Source organism: Monomorium pharaonis, chromosome 7, assembly GCF_013373865.1.
Source record: "Monomorium pharaonis isolate MP-MQ-018 chromosome 7, ASM1337386v2, whole genome shotgun sequence".
NCBI classification, from domain to species: Eukaryota; Metazoa; Arthropoda; class Insecta; order Hymenoptera; family Formicidae; genus Monomorium; species Monomorium pharaonis.
In genome coordinates, this window is record NC_050473.1 from 6,274,705 (window position 1) to 6,289,002 (window position 14,298).

The 14,298-nt window shown below is 36.1% G+C and overlaps 2 protein-coding genes across 7 annotated transcripts in view; one reads left to right on the forward strand and one right to left on the reverse strand.

The window, feature by feature from the left end:
- Positions 1 to 333: 333 nt before the first annotated feature.
- On the forward strand, positions 334 to 9,474 carry LOC105836095 (transmembrane protein adipocyte-associated 1 homolog). Of its 5 annotated transcripts, XM_036289862.1 has the most exons (8): positions 336 to 631; positions 1,492 to 1,689; positions 2,099 to 2,394; positions 2,964 to 3,160; positions 3,764 to 3,824; positions 3,907 to 4,093; positions 5,486 to 5,615; positions 7,504 to 9,474. In XM_036289862.1, the coding sequence occupies exons 2-8, from the start codon at positions 1,541 to 1,543 to the stop codon at positions 7,654 to 7,656; spliced, it is 1,173 nt and encodes a 390-aa protein (XP_036145755.1). In that variant the 5' UTR covers positions 336 to 631; positions 1,492 to 1,540; the 3' UTR covers positions 7,657 to 9,474. The 5 variants fall into 5 exon arrangements, with proteins under 5 accessions (XP_012535348.1, XP_036145755.1, XP_012535350.1 ...); XM_012679894.3 differs by lacking the exon at positions 7,504 to 9,474 and having other exon boundaries at positions 334 to 631; positions 5,486 to 6,581; XM_012679896.3 differs by lacking the exons at positions 336 to 631; positions 7,504 to 9,474 and adding an exon at positions 639 to 1,089 and having other exon boundaries at positions 5,486 to 6,581.
- A 492-nt stretch (positions 9,475 to 9,966) lies between these two features.
- Positions 9,967 to 14,298, reverse strand: part of LOC105836096 (peroxisomal leader peptide-processing protease) — an 89,933-nt gene continuing 85,601 nt past the window's right edge. For both annotated transcript variants that reach the window (XM_012679898.3, XM_012679899.3), the window contains 4 exons: positions 14,170 to 14,282; positions 13,225 to 13,408; positions 11,197 to 11,481; positions 9,967 to 10,748 (listed from right to left, as the gene is read on the reverse strand). In XM_012679898.3, the coding sequence (XP_012535352.1) occupies positions 10,660 to 10,748; positions 11,197 to 11,481; positions 13,225 to 13,408; positions 14,170 to 14,282 (671 nt within the window). In that variant the 3' untranslated portion in view covers positions 9,967 to 10,659. The remainder of the gene's footprint in view (positions 10,749 to 11,196; positions 11,482 to 13,224; positions 13,409 to 14,169; positions 14,283 to 14,298) is intronic.

The window sequence follows — 14,298 nt, forward strand, 5'->3', positions numbered from 1 at the left end:
TAATATGTTATTAAAAATTAATACGTAAATACATATATTAATATATAAATTATACATAATATATTTAGAATATTATTATTTTAATAAATAAAGAAGTAATCAATATTAGTAGAAGAATAGACTGATGCGGATAATGCTAATAGCATTCTTTTCAAATGCACTTTATTATATATATAAATATATATACATACACACACACACACACATATATATATACTGACGGTTTTCTGGCATTCTATTATCTGGCGATTTTCTAGCGGTATTTTAAATCGAATTTAGCGGATTATTTTTTCAGGAGTTGGCAACACTGACAACGAGTGTGAAAGAGACAGAGAGAAAGAGAGAAGAGCCACTGTCGGCACTGTCAAGCCAAAGGGAGACCTGGGAGACAACCAGCGAGGTAACGGCAGAGAAAAACAGAAAGGTAGCCAGAAGGTTTGAGAGAAAGATAGAGAAAGAGAGAAAGAGAGAGAGAGAGAGAGGAGAAGTGAGAGCAGAAACCAGAAAGGCGGAAAGAAAAGAAGACTCGCGGAGTACGCGTCCGTCACGCACCAAGTGTTCGCCTCGGCTGGCCGGAACGAGCGCGCTGTCGTTTCCCAGGGAGAAAATGAGAGCGACGTCCTCATGCACGGTAAGCCAATTGACGGTACGGTCGTCTCATCTAATTAGTCAAGTCGGTTACAACCGGGTTAGTCTAGTTAGTCCAGATCAGTCTAGACCCCTCTCCCTCTCATTGTCTCGTTGCTCGTCGCGTTTGACAGCTACACACAATAGGACCGGGCTCTGGTCTAGTCTAGTCTAGTCTAGTCTAGTCTAGTCTAGTCTATTGTAGTCTATCGATTTCTTTCTCCGTGGTATTGACCGCGCGACTCGTGCCCTTCGCCCCCAGAAGAAGAGGCCTCGCGGCGATCCCGTCGCGCCCCGTCCGCGCGACCGAAATCGCTGCGGGCTTCGCGGACATTTTCTCTAGGTTATGTTTGTCCCACGACGTCGGCTCTGTTGTTTGGCGTTTCACCGTGTCCCCGTTCTTCCTCCCTCCCTGCCTGCCTCGTGTCAGCTGCATCATCACTCGTAGATAGATAACGTCATGTTAGAAAAAAAAACTGTTCTTTCTCTATCTTAACTTCTTTTAATCGTCACCCAGTTCAACTTGGGCCTGTGTGCGCGATATAGATTTACTTTAATCTCGGTTAAATTTACTCTTCACCTTTTTCTAATTCAGAATTCTTTAGGAGAAGATAAAGAGAAAGTTATAAACCAAGATCGAAGTTAATTTACAGTGATAGAAATGGACACAAAACCTACTTGCACAGCAATGTGGATTAATGTTGGTTTTACTTACTTTTTATCTTTTTTCTAGAAGAAAGTAGAAAGAAAATTAAATTGAAATTAAAGTTAATCCATATTGGTGTAAATGTGTCTTAGTTTAAGGGACAAGCTATGCTATGTGATTGTTATTGCTCTGACGTTTCCTTATTTCCCCCCCATCAGTGAAACTACAGGAGGCGGAACCCCAACGCAACGCTTGAGAGGGCAGGAAATGTACGGCGCTGAGAGGGAGGAGGTGTCGGAAAGTTGGCAGCACACATATGACCTGAGCAGTACTATGATTCCTAATGCGAGTACGGCAATGGATGATGAGGAGCACTTCTGCAAGCTTATTCTGTACAAGGAGATCAAGGACTCCAGGTAGGACTTTTTTCCTCTGATCTACAGGGAATACGTTCTATTTGACGCTTGCAACGCTCTCAGAATCATTTCACATTCTTGTTTGTCAAATATCAATATCTGAGTCGTTATTAACACACAAGCAAAATTTTATTCTTAAATTTTTATTTTAAGTTTTAATAAAAATTTTAATATTTTAAGTTTATAAATTATTTGATAATGTAACAGAGATGTTGAAAAATAATTTCTAATTTTAACAGATTTTTTGAAAGTGAAAAACTAGACTAGACTAACTTTACTAGACAAAAAACTTAACTGAGAATTGACATTTGATAAACAAGGATGAAACAATTCCAAGAGCGTCAAGGTGAAGCGTGCCCTTAATGATTCAGGTCCCAAATGATTCACTGATTATATTTTTGTTTCACAGAGTGAGAATATGGGACATCATCATCCTGGTGCCGAATCTTCTGTTTCTTCTATTCATTGCAATGCGATTCAACAGAGCGAGGCTTAAACTACGTGCAACGAGTAGCCCAATATTTTTAGCGTTTTACGGTCTGGTCATTTGTAATGTAGCTATATCGGTAGTGCGATGCGTCGTGTCGATGACAGTGAACGCGGCAGCTTCAGTTGGCGGTAAGGCCGACAAGGTCCTGTGGGTCACAGTGAGATTTTTTCTACTGTCCACCGAGATGAGCGTAGTCATATTTGGTCTAGCGTTTGGTGAGTTAATGTAACATACATACACACAGAAAATTATTAATTCTACTGCTAAGGAAAGCGATTACTCTATTTACTTTCCTTCTTTTAAATAACTTTAACAAAGAATATTTTTTTAACAATAGTTTTAAAATATATTTGCTTTAAATTCAAATTTTAGAAAAATTCATTAAAACCATGCATTAGAAGAAGAATCTATACTCTTTTAAAGAATCTTACAAAATTTTATCATGGAAAAGTCAAAATATATAATAATACAATCTAATAATATATAACAAATTGAATTTTTGTTTTAACTTAAGATTTTTAATTAAAATATTAAATTATTAGGATTTAAGATATATTTTGAATAAATTTGATGCTTATGATAATTTTGTAAATATCTATGTGTATAAACTTATAAAATATTTGAAATAAGTATGGTTATTTAATTCAAGTATGTATTTTTCTGTATAAAATTCATGAAAAAAGGAAAGATGGACTTCCGGGCAACACACATATCTAAAAGATGTCTTTTAGATACGCTTGTTGTCTGGAGAATATTTATTAACGCGTGAATCTTGCTTTCTCAGGTCATTTGGACAGCCGCTCCAGTATTCGCAGAGTATTGCTCGCTACGTCTTTCATAGCACTGGCGTTTACGATCACGCAAGGAACTCTGGAGCTAGTTCTACCGGACGATACATTTCATATTCCCAGTCGCGACTTTTACGTGTTCGGCCACGGCGGCATGATGTTCTGGTTTTGTAGCAGCCTCGTTTTCACAACGGTAACGTTTACACGCTGTGCATTGGAAGAAAAATTCTTCCTCTTAATGTTGATTAAATGCGTTTAATTCTACGATTTTTTGAGTCCAAGTACTTCTGTATTTAAGTTAAATATGTTTTAGTAATACAACCTTGATGAAAAATATTAGGCACTTTTCTATTATTTTCTATTGGTTATCGGCATTATTACACATAAGTTTAAAGGATTTTTAAAACAAAGAATAATTATCTAAACGGAAATAAAAAAAGATTTCCAGGTAAATGAAAAAATAGGTGCCTAACATTTTTTATCAAGATTGTTTATATTTAACTTAAATATCATAATCATAGTAATTTTTAAAGTATTTATCTATTTAAAATTTTTTATATCTATTTAAATAAATTGCTAATTATAAAATCTTATGAAATATTATTTTAATCTATCAAATTTTTAATAAAAACTGTACTAAATTTGAACTAGCATTGGGCAAGAATTTATTCAGTAGGATTAGCTTAATTAAAAAAAAAAAACCAAAAAAACTAAGAAAATATACTAGGCATTAGTTAACTTTTACCAGAAAAAAATTTTAATTTCTTATCATTGAGTATATCGATATCGCTTTTAGATATATCTCTTCATATTAATACTGCCATGGACACGGTTGCGGGACCGCCTAGCACTTCCCAGTAAGTACTCGTTATTACGGAAATTACAGTGCACCGTCGCCGATTATAAGTTTTACATAATGATACACTTTCTCTGTTATAGCACGGAAAAGCTTTTACGTTTACGCCGGAATATTAGCGACATTGGACCTAGTGCAATCTATTGGCGCGGGCTTTCTAAACTACACACAAAATCCGGTTGGATTGTGCATCGTAGACTTCACCGCAGCAGTATATTTAACTCTTTTTACCCCCTTGGTTTACCATACATTCCTGTCAGAATTCTTCGGGTAAGTTATCGCAATTAGCGACATACAATTTAAACAAAATTGAATGATTTAATTTCATAAAAACAAAATAAATTCAATTTTATAAATGTCTAAATTGTGGTATCAAATCGTTCTTTATTAACAGTATTATGGACAATTTTGTTTTCATAAGAAGAAATTCAAACAAGAAATATGAATAATGTGTTATTCTACAAAAATGAAATTAATCAATCAAACAAATACTTTAAATAATATTACTTTAATAATATTACTAAATATTTTATTCTTCAACTTTATTATTATTAATAAACTAGCTATGCCCTGCCACGCGTTGCTGTGGCTCTCTATTATGCTACGTTTTTTTCAAATTTTCTTTGCTTTCGTTGTTTAACTTTCAAGAGCCTTGCTTTACTGTTGCTCTTTTTATTTTATTTTTGAATAAGTATTTATCTATCTTTAATAAATCTAATATTCATTTATTCACATACTTCTATTTTTTTTTTCTAAAAGCTGCCATGGATTTAGAAATTCATTCAAAAGACTGTTTTAAATAAGTTCCTTTTTTTCAATAAAATAACAGCTATCTTTATTTTTCTTATTACCTTAATTTAAACACAATAGAAACATTCTTCGCCTCTCCCGGTTTCTCCCGTCTCTCCCCGTCTCTCCTGGTCTCTTCCCGTCTCTCCCGGTCTCTCCCCGTCTCTCCCGGTCTCACCCCGTTTCTCCCGGTCTCTATCCGTCTCTCCCGGTCTCTACCCGTCTCTCCCGGTCTCTCCCCGTCTCTCCTCGTCTCTCCCGGTCTCTCCCCGTCTCTCCCGGTCTCTCCCCGTTTCTCCCCGTCTCTCCCGGTCTCTCCCCGTCCCTCACGGTCTCTCCCCGTCTCTCCCCGTCTCTCCCGGTCTTTCCCCGTCTCAATGTGTCAAAATTTCAATAATATTAATGAAAAACTATTTTTTACACTTAATTATGGCCATCATTTTTGAAACACACGGTATTTCCATAATCAGACCACATAAGAACACTCCCGGTTACGAATGCAACGTTGTGTCAAAATTTCAAAGCAATCGGTGAATAACTTACGGAGATCTTAGATGAGTAACAAACATTTTACATTTTTATTTATATAGATAAATTTATTTATATAGATAAAAGATAAAATATAACGAAATAAGAGTAGTATAAAATTTCAGATTTTTTTTAATGGGACCACAAGATGTGAATTAAAATCTATAATTTTGCTTTTATGTCTATGCTACGTCCGAGGAAAAATTATTATATTTATGAACGATTTAAAAAGAGACAAGTTTTTATTGCCTAAAAATTAAACTTTTTGGATTCATTTAGTTTTTGTGAAATTTCAAATGCACTATTGCGCGTGGCTGATAAATTTTGAAAATTGTTCTGTTTTAGGGTCTCGCAACCCTCGATAATGTTCTCCTACAAGGCGCAAGTGGACGACGCGATGGACGAGGACACTGTGTCGTTACCGCATCAACAGAGTTTCTCATCCTTGAAAACCGACAGCGATTACATCTATCAGGTCCATACTCCTTCTATTCACATACCGCTGTATGATTCCCAAGCATCAAAGCCCACCAGACCGACAGCTTCTCTTTACTCCTTAACATCCGCTAGAGACCCCAAAAATAATGACTCAAGCACTTTCGGTTCGCCAGTTAAACCGTACTGCTCGACATCTGGTATAAGGAACGTTGGTAGAGATATCAGCGTGGAAAAAGGCATCGCGACACGAATGGCCGGTCCCCTAACCAAGTCTGCCGCCATCCAAAAGAGCGTGCCGGACCTAAGGCTCTCCAGTCCGATTCGAAAAACCGTCGTTCCGGTTACCTACGGTAGTCCCAGTAGCGTCTCAAACTTACTTCTTTCGACCGATACCGCCAGTAACTTCTTTTACAAACCGAATACCATTGATAGTAACGTTAATTTATTCTCTCAAACTAGGAAAAATAGTTTAGAGAGTATAGCGCATAAAACAACCGTAGATCACGCGGTCGCGGTGATTGAGAACGTTTCGCGCGGTCACGATAGCTCCTCGGACTTGTCTCAAGCGCCAGCGTTAGAGAACACCTTGCAGTCCATTCTAGAGAGCGGGACGCGCGAAGTCGAAAAGGAGGATCTCCTAGAATCTCGATTAAAGACGACCAACCTCGACAGTTCGGTCGAAGGCGATGCCGCCAACGCGGATCCAAACCGTTTAACGCGTATTGACACTGAGGTTTTTAAAACTCGCGACATGTCGCTCGATTTATTATTGTCCGATACCTCAAATGTCACGCAACATTTGCTTCCTAGAGCGACTTCCCTTATCGCTGGTGCGCACAGAAAGAGCAGGAACGACTCGACGAGCGAAGGAGAGGAATCGGGTGGCTTAAGCGACTATTTATTGTCCATAACATCCCCAAAATTTGTGAAACACAAAAGAAGCGAGGCACGTCCCAATCCCTCACTGGATTCAGATCTTTACACGCAAACTGACTCTTTGTAAATAGTTTGTTTGTATACCATGCTGTAGTCAACGCACTACTGTTTGTACATATCGTAGATAATCTCTTTTCCAGGTTTTTACATTGATTTTATTAATTATTGATCCCTTGTATATTATGCATTATAACGTGTATGGTGAGGTATTCCATTCGAGAGCTTTATCTAACTGTAAATATATCTTAGCATGTTTAGAAAAATATCGTACAATTAAACGTATTGATGTAGTCATATTGCACTTGGTTTCATTTATTTACACTAACTTTGGACGGTCTCTCCCTCTCGGGGCGACATCACTTTGCTGCCTTTTTACGGAATGGAATTTCATGGAACGTAGCGACATTTTGTTATGACACGCGTGCAATATACGCACTGTTCGCACAACAATGCTTCAATGTTGTAATAGTATATGCGAAACTGGAATGTTTTGTTGTTTCGAGGTGCTTTTTGGCTGGATGGATTTCCGCAGAATTTATCGGCACGTGTATGTATTTTTGCGATTTACACTATAAACGCTTTCGTATATTACGCAGAAGCATAATTGTCACATTATAGTTTTACAATAATTTTCTTAAAGTTTCCGTTCCCTCGTGGCATTTATGTGAAATAATAGAACTGTTCCTTTTAGCTGAATTTCTTGCAGCTTCTCTCAGTGAAGAGAAAAAAAAAGAAAAGATGAATTGTGCAAAAAATTCAGCAAAAAAGAACAGGCCTCGTGAAACAAAAAAAATGTGGATTTAATAAAGTTAAAATAATAGAAGGAATTCAATACAATTTTATTGTCTATAGAAAAAATGATAACTTGTTCCGACGTCATATTTAATATAATTGCTGTGAGAAAACGGGAATCTTAATCAATTAATTGACTGATTAGGGATCTGCCTTGATAAGACGCAAAGCGGAATGTTCCTTTTTTTTCTTTACAGAATCACAGTGTTTATGACTCAACCCAGTTCGACACGAACGCTACGCCAATCAATCCGCTCTACGCGGCGTCTCTTCAAAGCCCAGATAGTATTACCGGTTACAGTATAGATAGTCAAGAAACGTCGAATCCGCCGAATGGTTACCAGCAATGAACCGTCACTCGTATATGTCGATTCGGGGTGCGCTATAAAAGCCTGGAATGAGTCTAGGTATCGAATTATTCGACGATCAAATTGCAATTTCGCTAGGAGCTTCTCTAAATAAGGGATTTGTTATTTTCTTCCGAAAACAGCGTGTTGTGCTGCGAAAAGGAATTCAGAATTGGAGCGAGGTAGCGTGCGATTGTTATATTGTGAGTCGGAAGGATTCTAGTCGCCCTTGAGTATTTTTAGGGCCGCGTTTTTGCGAATAAAAATACGGATGTTTTTTGTCTCCATGTGATAGCTGGCGTCGATGCCGAAATTGTGATTGCGAAATGCGCTGGAAAAAATCTCGCAGAACTCGGAATCTCTAGTTTTTTTTTTTTTTTTTTTTTTTTTTTTAGTTTTAGTTTTAGTTTACGCTTACTTAGGACTTTAAATTCTTGAGGACAATTAGGGGTACCGTTCACGTTAGTTTTGTACTTAGACTTTGGAAACGTCGAGTGGATTTTATCGCACGTGAAGATAGAATATTCCTTTCGGCAACGTTACGCATTACGTCTCGAAGTACAAGACGTAGGTCATCCTAAGACTCGCATACTTTCCTCCGATCGCAGATTCATTTGCCGCCGCTCTCGCCACTCATTTTCAAAATTTATTCATATCAATAAAAAAATAGTTAAAGATAAATTCATTCGTAAATGCCTTCGACTAATGCAGCTAATAGAATGCGACTTTTAGAATGTCCTATATGCACGGCATATCGTCGCGAGACATCATCCCCGTCGATAAATAAATGTTTCGTATTGAGAAGTATCGCAGAACTGTTGATGTGCCGGCCGTGCAGATTTCTGGTGAGACGAACAAAACACTTAGATTTAACTTCTGAAAACAGAAAAGTTGCTTATCGTTTCTCCGTCCTTTTCATCAAAGTTGGACGTCGTCGTATCGCGAAAGTCCTCGTTTATGCGCGCACGAAGCGCAAACGACAAGTCGGACATTCGCTATTTTCTTACTTTTGCATCGAAAATCATTAGATCGATTAAGGGACAATAGAGGAGTCATTATTATTAAAGTTAAATGTCGCGCGCGGAGGTAATTTTTAGACTTAAGAAAAAAACTTCAAATGCTCCAATAATTACGAAGACTCCATCCATGATGTATATATATGATCTGTAATTCTAGTGTAAAGGATCATACTATTTATATATCATAATATATATATATATATATATATATATTTATCAATATATTACGTATCTTCATATTGTAATTATATTCGTACAATTGGCAAGTCTCTTTGTAGGATGCAATTGCTCCTGCGTTACCCGCGTTTTTCACTTGGACGTTCATCTCGCGCAAGAAAAAAAAAGAGGTGATAAGAGTCAAAGAGGAATACGAAGTTATAATAAAAGTGTCATTCTCACTATCGTCATTCTCGAAGACGCATCTCTCTCGAGGTTGTAACGCAGATTCCTTCTAACTTTTCCACGTGAACTAGAGGGAATTCCGGGAGCGAACAAAATTAATATAGTGATACAACGTAACTTATTTTCTAGCGTAAACACGTTCGAAGTTGTATATACGAAACCGGTGTGTGCGTGAAACGATATTACACGATGAATCTCTCTGTCAATTGCAACAAATTGCTTTTTACCATCTTCGACTGTCCGTCACCCTGCACTATCCCCACGAACGTTACCTGCGATCGTCTGACCGTGTGATTCTTTTTTAAGCATCGAGTGCAGTGTATAAGGCAATATATTGTGACCGCGTTGTATAGCTATACGTAATTTTAAAAAAATGAAATAAACATGAATAACAATTCAACGTGTCCAATTCAATTTTTTAAAAATCTTATCCAGTTTTCCGACTTATCAGGATGAACTATGAATTATCTTAATATAAATTTTGCGATATCCTATCGTATATTATATAAGCTTATATTAATTTATAAAAATTTATATTGTAATTAAAAATAAAAAAAAAAAATTGTTAGAGGTGTTTCTATGCTATTTTGGCACGCTTCTTCTTAATAAAAATTTTTTTAGAGTTTTTCTAAATTTTTCTGTAATTTATAAATTTTAAAAAATTTCTTAGATTTTTTATATAAATTCAGAAATTTTTCAAAAATACTGAAAAAGTTTAAATCTTTCTTAGAATTCTTTGATTAACATTTGTTACATAATATTTCTACAAATACGTTTATGTAATAAATGGATTGAGGTTTTTTTCACCATGATTGATATCTATGTAAATATACAATAGTAATTAAAATTTAATATAAATATGTTACTTTAATGAAAAAATGTAAAACCAAAAAATTTTTGAAACATAATTATTAAGTTTAGCATAAAGAATAAAAAGCATAAATGCGAATCAACGGAGAAATAGAAGTCTTGATTATACCATTGTTTGTTGGCGAAGCAAGTGTATCTAAAATTGCGCTTATCTTCAGACATAGAACATCATATATAAGGAGAATGATAACTTATTAGATACATATCGCAGAAAATTACTATAGCATAGCTTCACGAGATATATCTGGAAAGGAATGTTGAAGGAATTAAGTTTTCTTTTTTTTTTTTTTAATATAAATGCAACTCTTGCCAAGTATATATCAGCATCAAGCGTTGTTCTAGATGCAAAGATTTACGACGACGTACATGAATATTATTCATCGGTAAAGTCCTCGGCGTATACCGGAGGGATCGTTGACTCGTGTCGCTTTTGCGCGCTGATCGCCGCACTTGACGTCACGAAAAACTTTCTCTTTGCATTAAACTCGGTCAATGGCGTACGTTATTCAACGAGATTCGACGCAAAATTATGCTCGCGGCGCGTCGAGCTCGAAATCTCGGCGGGGTCCAGTGTGACTCGTCAGAGACAAACGTACCGCAATACAAATACTCCGGTATGCTCATCCGCGACAGAATCGCAGATTGAATATCGCAGCCTCCGTGGCAATTATTGAGCTTGAACCTAGAACTTGAATTACGCTCCATAAAGGCTTTTTCAGAGTTTGGCCGGCAGGAAAGGGTACAAGTCCCAGATCTTGCGTATCACCGCGTCGTCGCACGTGAACGCTCGGAATACATCGGGATCTGCAAGAAGAAGACAAGGGTGACAAATGAATCGGCTTGCAGCTTCTCCAATTCCCGTGGTCTTCGGGTCTAGAAGGCTCAAAGCTCTCTCACATTCTATAACTTCGCAAGGGATTTATAAAATTTATACAATTTGAAGAAAATTACTTTTTCTCTAAGAAATCCTCACAGATGTAAAATATGAAAGAAATCTTAAAATCTTATGAAATATAAGAATTTTTTTACCAGATTCAATACATCTATTTTTGCATATTTTCTTAATTAATTCTATCTACAAGACAAACAGTCTAATGTTATTTGGAACGGAAAGCGTTCGCAAAATAGATTAAAAATCCGCTTGCGGACGCACGAGTTCCATAGCTCGCCCGTCCCCGCGACGCGGATGGCTCACAAGTCCAAATTGTATAGTCGTTAGATCGTCAGGGTCAATTTAGATTTGTTTACTGACTATCAGTGCGCAAGTATTCCCGCAGGGGCCCGCTTATCGTGGCGGCCGGCACCGCCAAGCTCATCCGCGGGTATAGCGTGCTGCCGTCCGCGGAGAGCACATTGCACACGGTCATTCCCAGCGTATCGCCGGTCACCCGGCTGACGATGGGCCCGCCGCTGGTGCCGCTCTGGGTGCAACAGGTTGTTAGGAGCGCGCAGTCCATCGGCTTAGAGACTACGCCGCCGCTGATGGTCGGCCGGATGGACGACGAGAACGGAAATCCCACGGATACAACTGGCTCACCTGCACGCATACAAATTTATCGAAAGAGAATACAGGATATTGAAATTATGTAATTTAATATTTAATATCAAAAAAGTCTTAAAATTATTTCAATAATTTTAATTAGGGAGCAGAGTAGAGGAAGAGCACCAATACTAAGGTACCCTTTTGTTTTCAGATAATATTTCTTAAAAAAAGTTCAACATAAAACTTTAAAAACATAAATATTTTCTATCAGTGCGCAAGTATTCCCGCAGAGGCCCGTTTATCATGGCGGCCGGTACCGCCAAGCTTATCCGCGGATATAGCGAAAACTTAAAAACATAAATATTTTCTATCAGATGGTAATAGTAATTTTTATATTATTTCATGTTTTGTAATAATTGTTTTCGCAATATAACGTATTAAAAATGTCTGAGAAATTTAGCTCCAAAACTGGCATACAATAGATTACATTTTCCTTTTCTTTTTCTTTAACATGAGTAATTTATACAAATTATTTATAAATCAATGTACATTTACGAGAATTCCTTTAGAAACTTTTCATGTAAAGCCTTCGATGTAAAACATTTCTTTATCGATTATACAAATACCTTATGCTGTTCTGTAAGGCGTAACATATAGTGTAACTATATATAAAAGTTAAATTATGTTGGATTCATTTGCAGTAAATTTTATACAGAAAAAGTCATGAATTTATGAACTATGGGTTATTTCTTTAATTATCTAAGCAGATCATATTTTTATTTATATTAATAATGGGGTATCGTTTGACAGGCTATGCTAATATTGGCGACCTTTCTCTATGATTTGTGTCCAAGAATCGAAATTTTCACAACTACTCTGTCTAATGAAAAAAATCTTAAAATAATTTTGATAATTTTATTAGTATAATTTAAATCCAAAGATCAAACTAAAAATAGTCTGAATTTTATATTATAACAACTTGAACTTTTAGATTAGCTGGGATTAAATAAATCCTATTTTAGTAATCGTGCTAGACATTTTCGCCTTGTTATATAGTAATGTCGAGTTAACGTAGATTATGATGTACGTGACATCTGTACAATTTGTCTTAAGTGACTTAATTATTTTCATACGCGCTTGCTTCATCGAAGTTTGAGCGTCATAATACTGTTGACTTTAAATAAAAATAGTTTCGCTGAAAATTAATAATGGAACTGACGAAATTGCCAGTAACTTCGTTAAATGATTGTTCTCATTCACCACGATTAAAAATAATATGTCTTTAATTTATCGCGAATGATTGCTTTAATTTAGATATCGATGCAATTCTGTCTTCGATCATAAGTAGTGTTTTTTGAAAATTCTGCGTCACTGCTTGCGTAGCTCACTGGTCAATAAAGTTCTCATAGAGCAACGTGTGACAATAGACTTTTATTGAGACCAAGTAAATGGGATGACTTATGTGTCAGTTTCCAAGTTATAAGGAGGCCAAATATCAATTTCACCCCCAACGACGATCAATTGACCCAATTTTTCACAATTAAATGCTATTTCTGTCCCGATGGAAGAAGGTCAATGTCCCCGGCGTTAAGGCGCCAGGAAACCGCTTAACACGCTGTTGGATATACCGCTAATTTCCTCCTATTACGAGAAAGCTACGAGGGCAGGCCTCAATATACTACCTGTCGTTCCAAGTGATAACAATTTAAAACGACTGGAATTACTGATGGTCAACGCGTCGCTTCCGATGTGCTCTTTCGATGAAACAAGGAGAATTTAATAGCGCGAAATACTCACCCTTTAAAATCGGAGCTTCAGATAGACGGACAGATCTCAGCGAGGGATCCACAGCCTGTGGATCCACTTTCAATACAGCGATGTCGTAGGGCTGATTCTTCGGAGTTCTATACAACAGCTTCGCCTGGACACGCGAATTGGACTTATCCGGTTTCATCACAATCGATACCTCCCTTTCTGGCGCCTGTTTAATTATCATTTTATCACACATAAAAAAAAACTTCCCCATAATATTTTTCTGATAATATATGTCGGTACTTCAGTATTAATAATACGGTATAAGATATGTTAACATACGCCGAGTTTATTGCATAGTATAAATTCAACATTTTCATGTTAGAAGCTAAAAAACATTTAGTATTTTTATTTTTTTTAATTCTTTGATATAGATACTGAATTATATATACACACACACACATATATATATATATATATATATATATATATATATATCTCTGCAAAAGAAAAAAAATTAAAATTAATGTACCTTCTTTAACGCAATTATTGTGTCATATATAAACAATATAAAATTTTTTAAGAATTTGATAATTTCAATTTCAGCACTATGTTTTATTTCAATATTATAGCAGTCAAGAGAGCATAATACACGATTATTTCAATAATAGTAATTATTAAAAATTATTAAAAATTACAATTTTGGATTTGAAGATATTGTCTTCTGTTGATTTGAAGATTTGTCTTTCCATTGAATATTTCTCCTGCTTAAATTGTGAAAATTATCATTTAATAATAAAAATAAATTTTTTTTTATAAATTTCTTCCTGTAAATAAGTTCTTGTTCTTTTTAACTGTGTTTCTATATAATCTCATTTCATTATTTACATTAAAAGAATACTGTTATTTTTTAAAAAAGAATATTCTCTTGTTTCTGCGTGCATTATATATCTTCAGTAATATATTTCATTATAGAAGTTTAATTTTTACCTCCGCGACGACGTGCGAGCACGTCAAGAATGTACCAGTATCCTTGTGCACGAGAATACCTGTACCCCAACTAATTCCACATCTAACGAGCACAACGCCGCTATCTAACGTCACTACATGAAAAAAAAT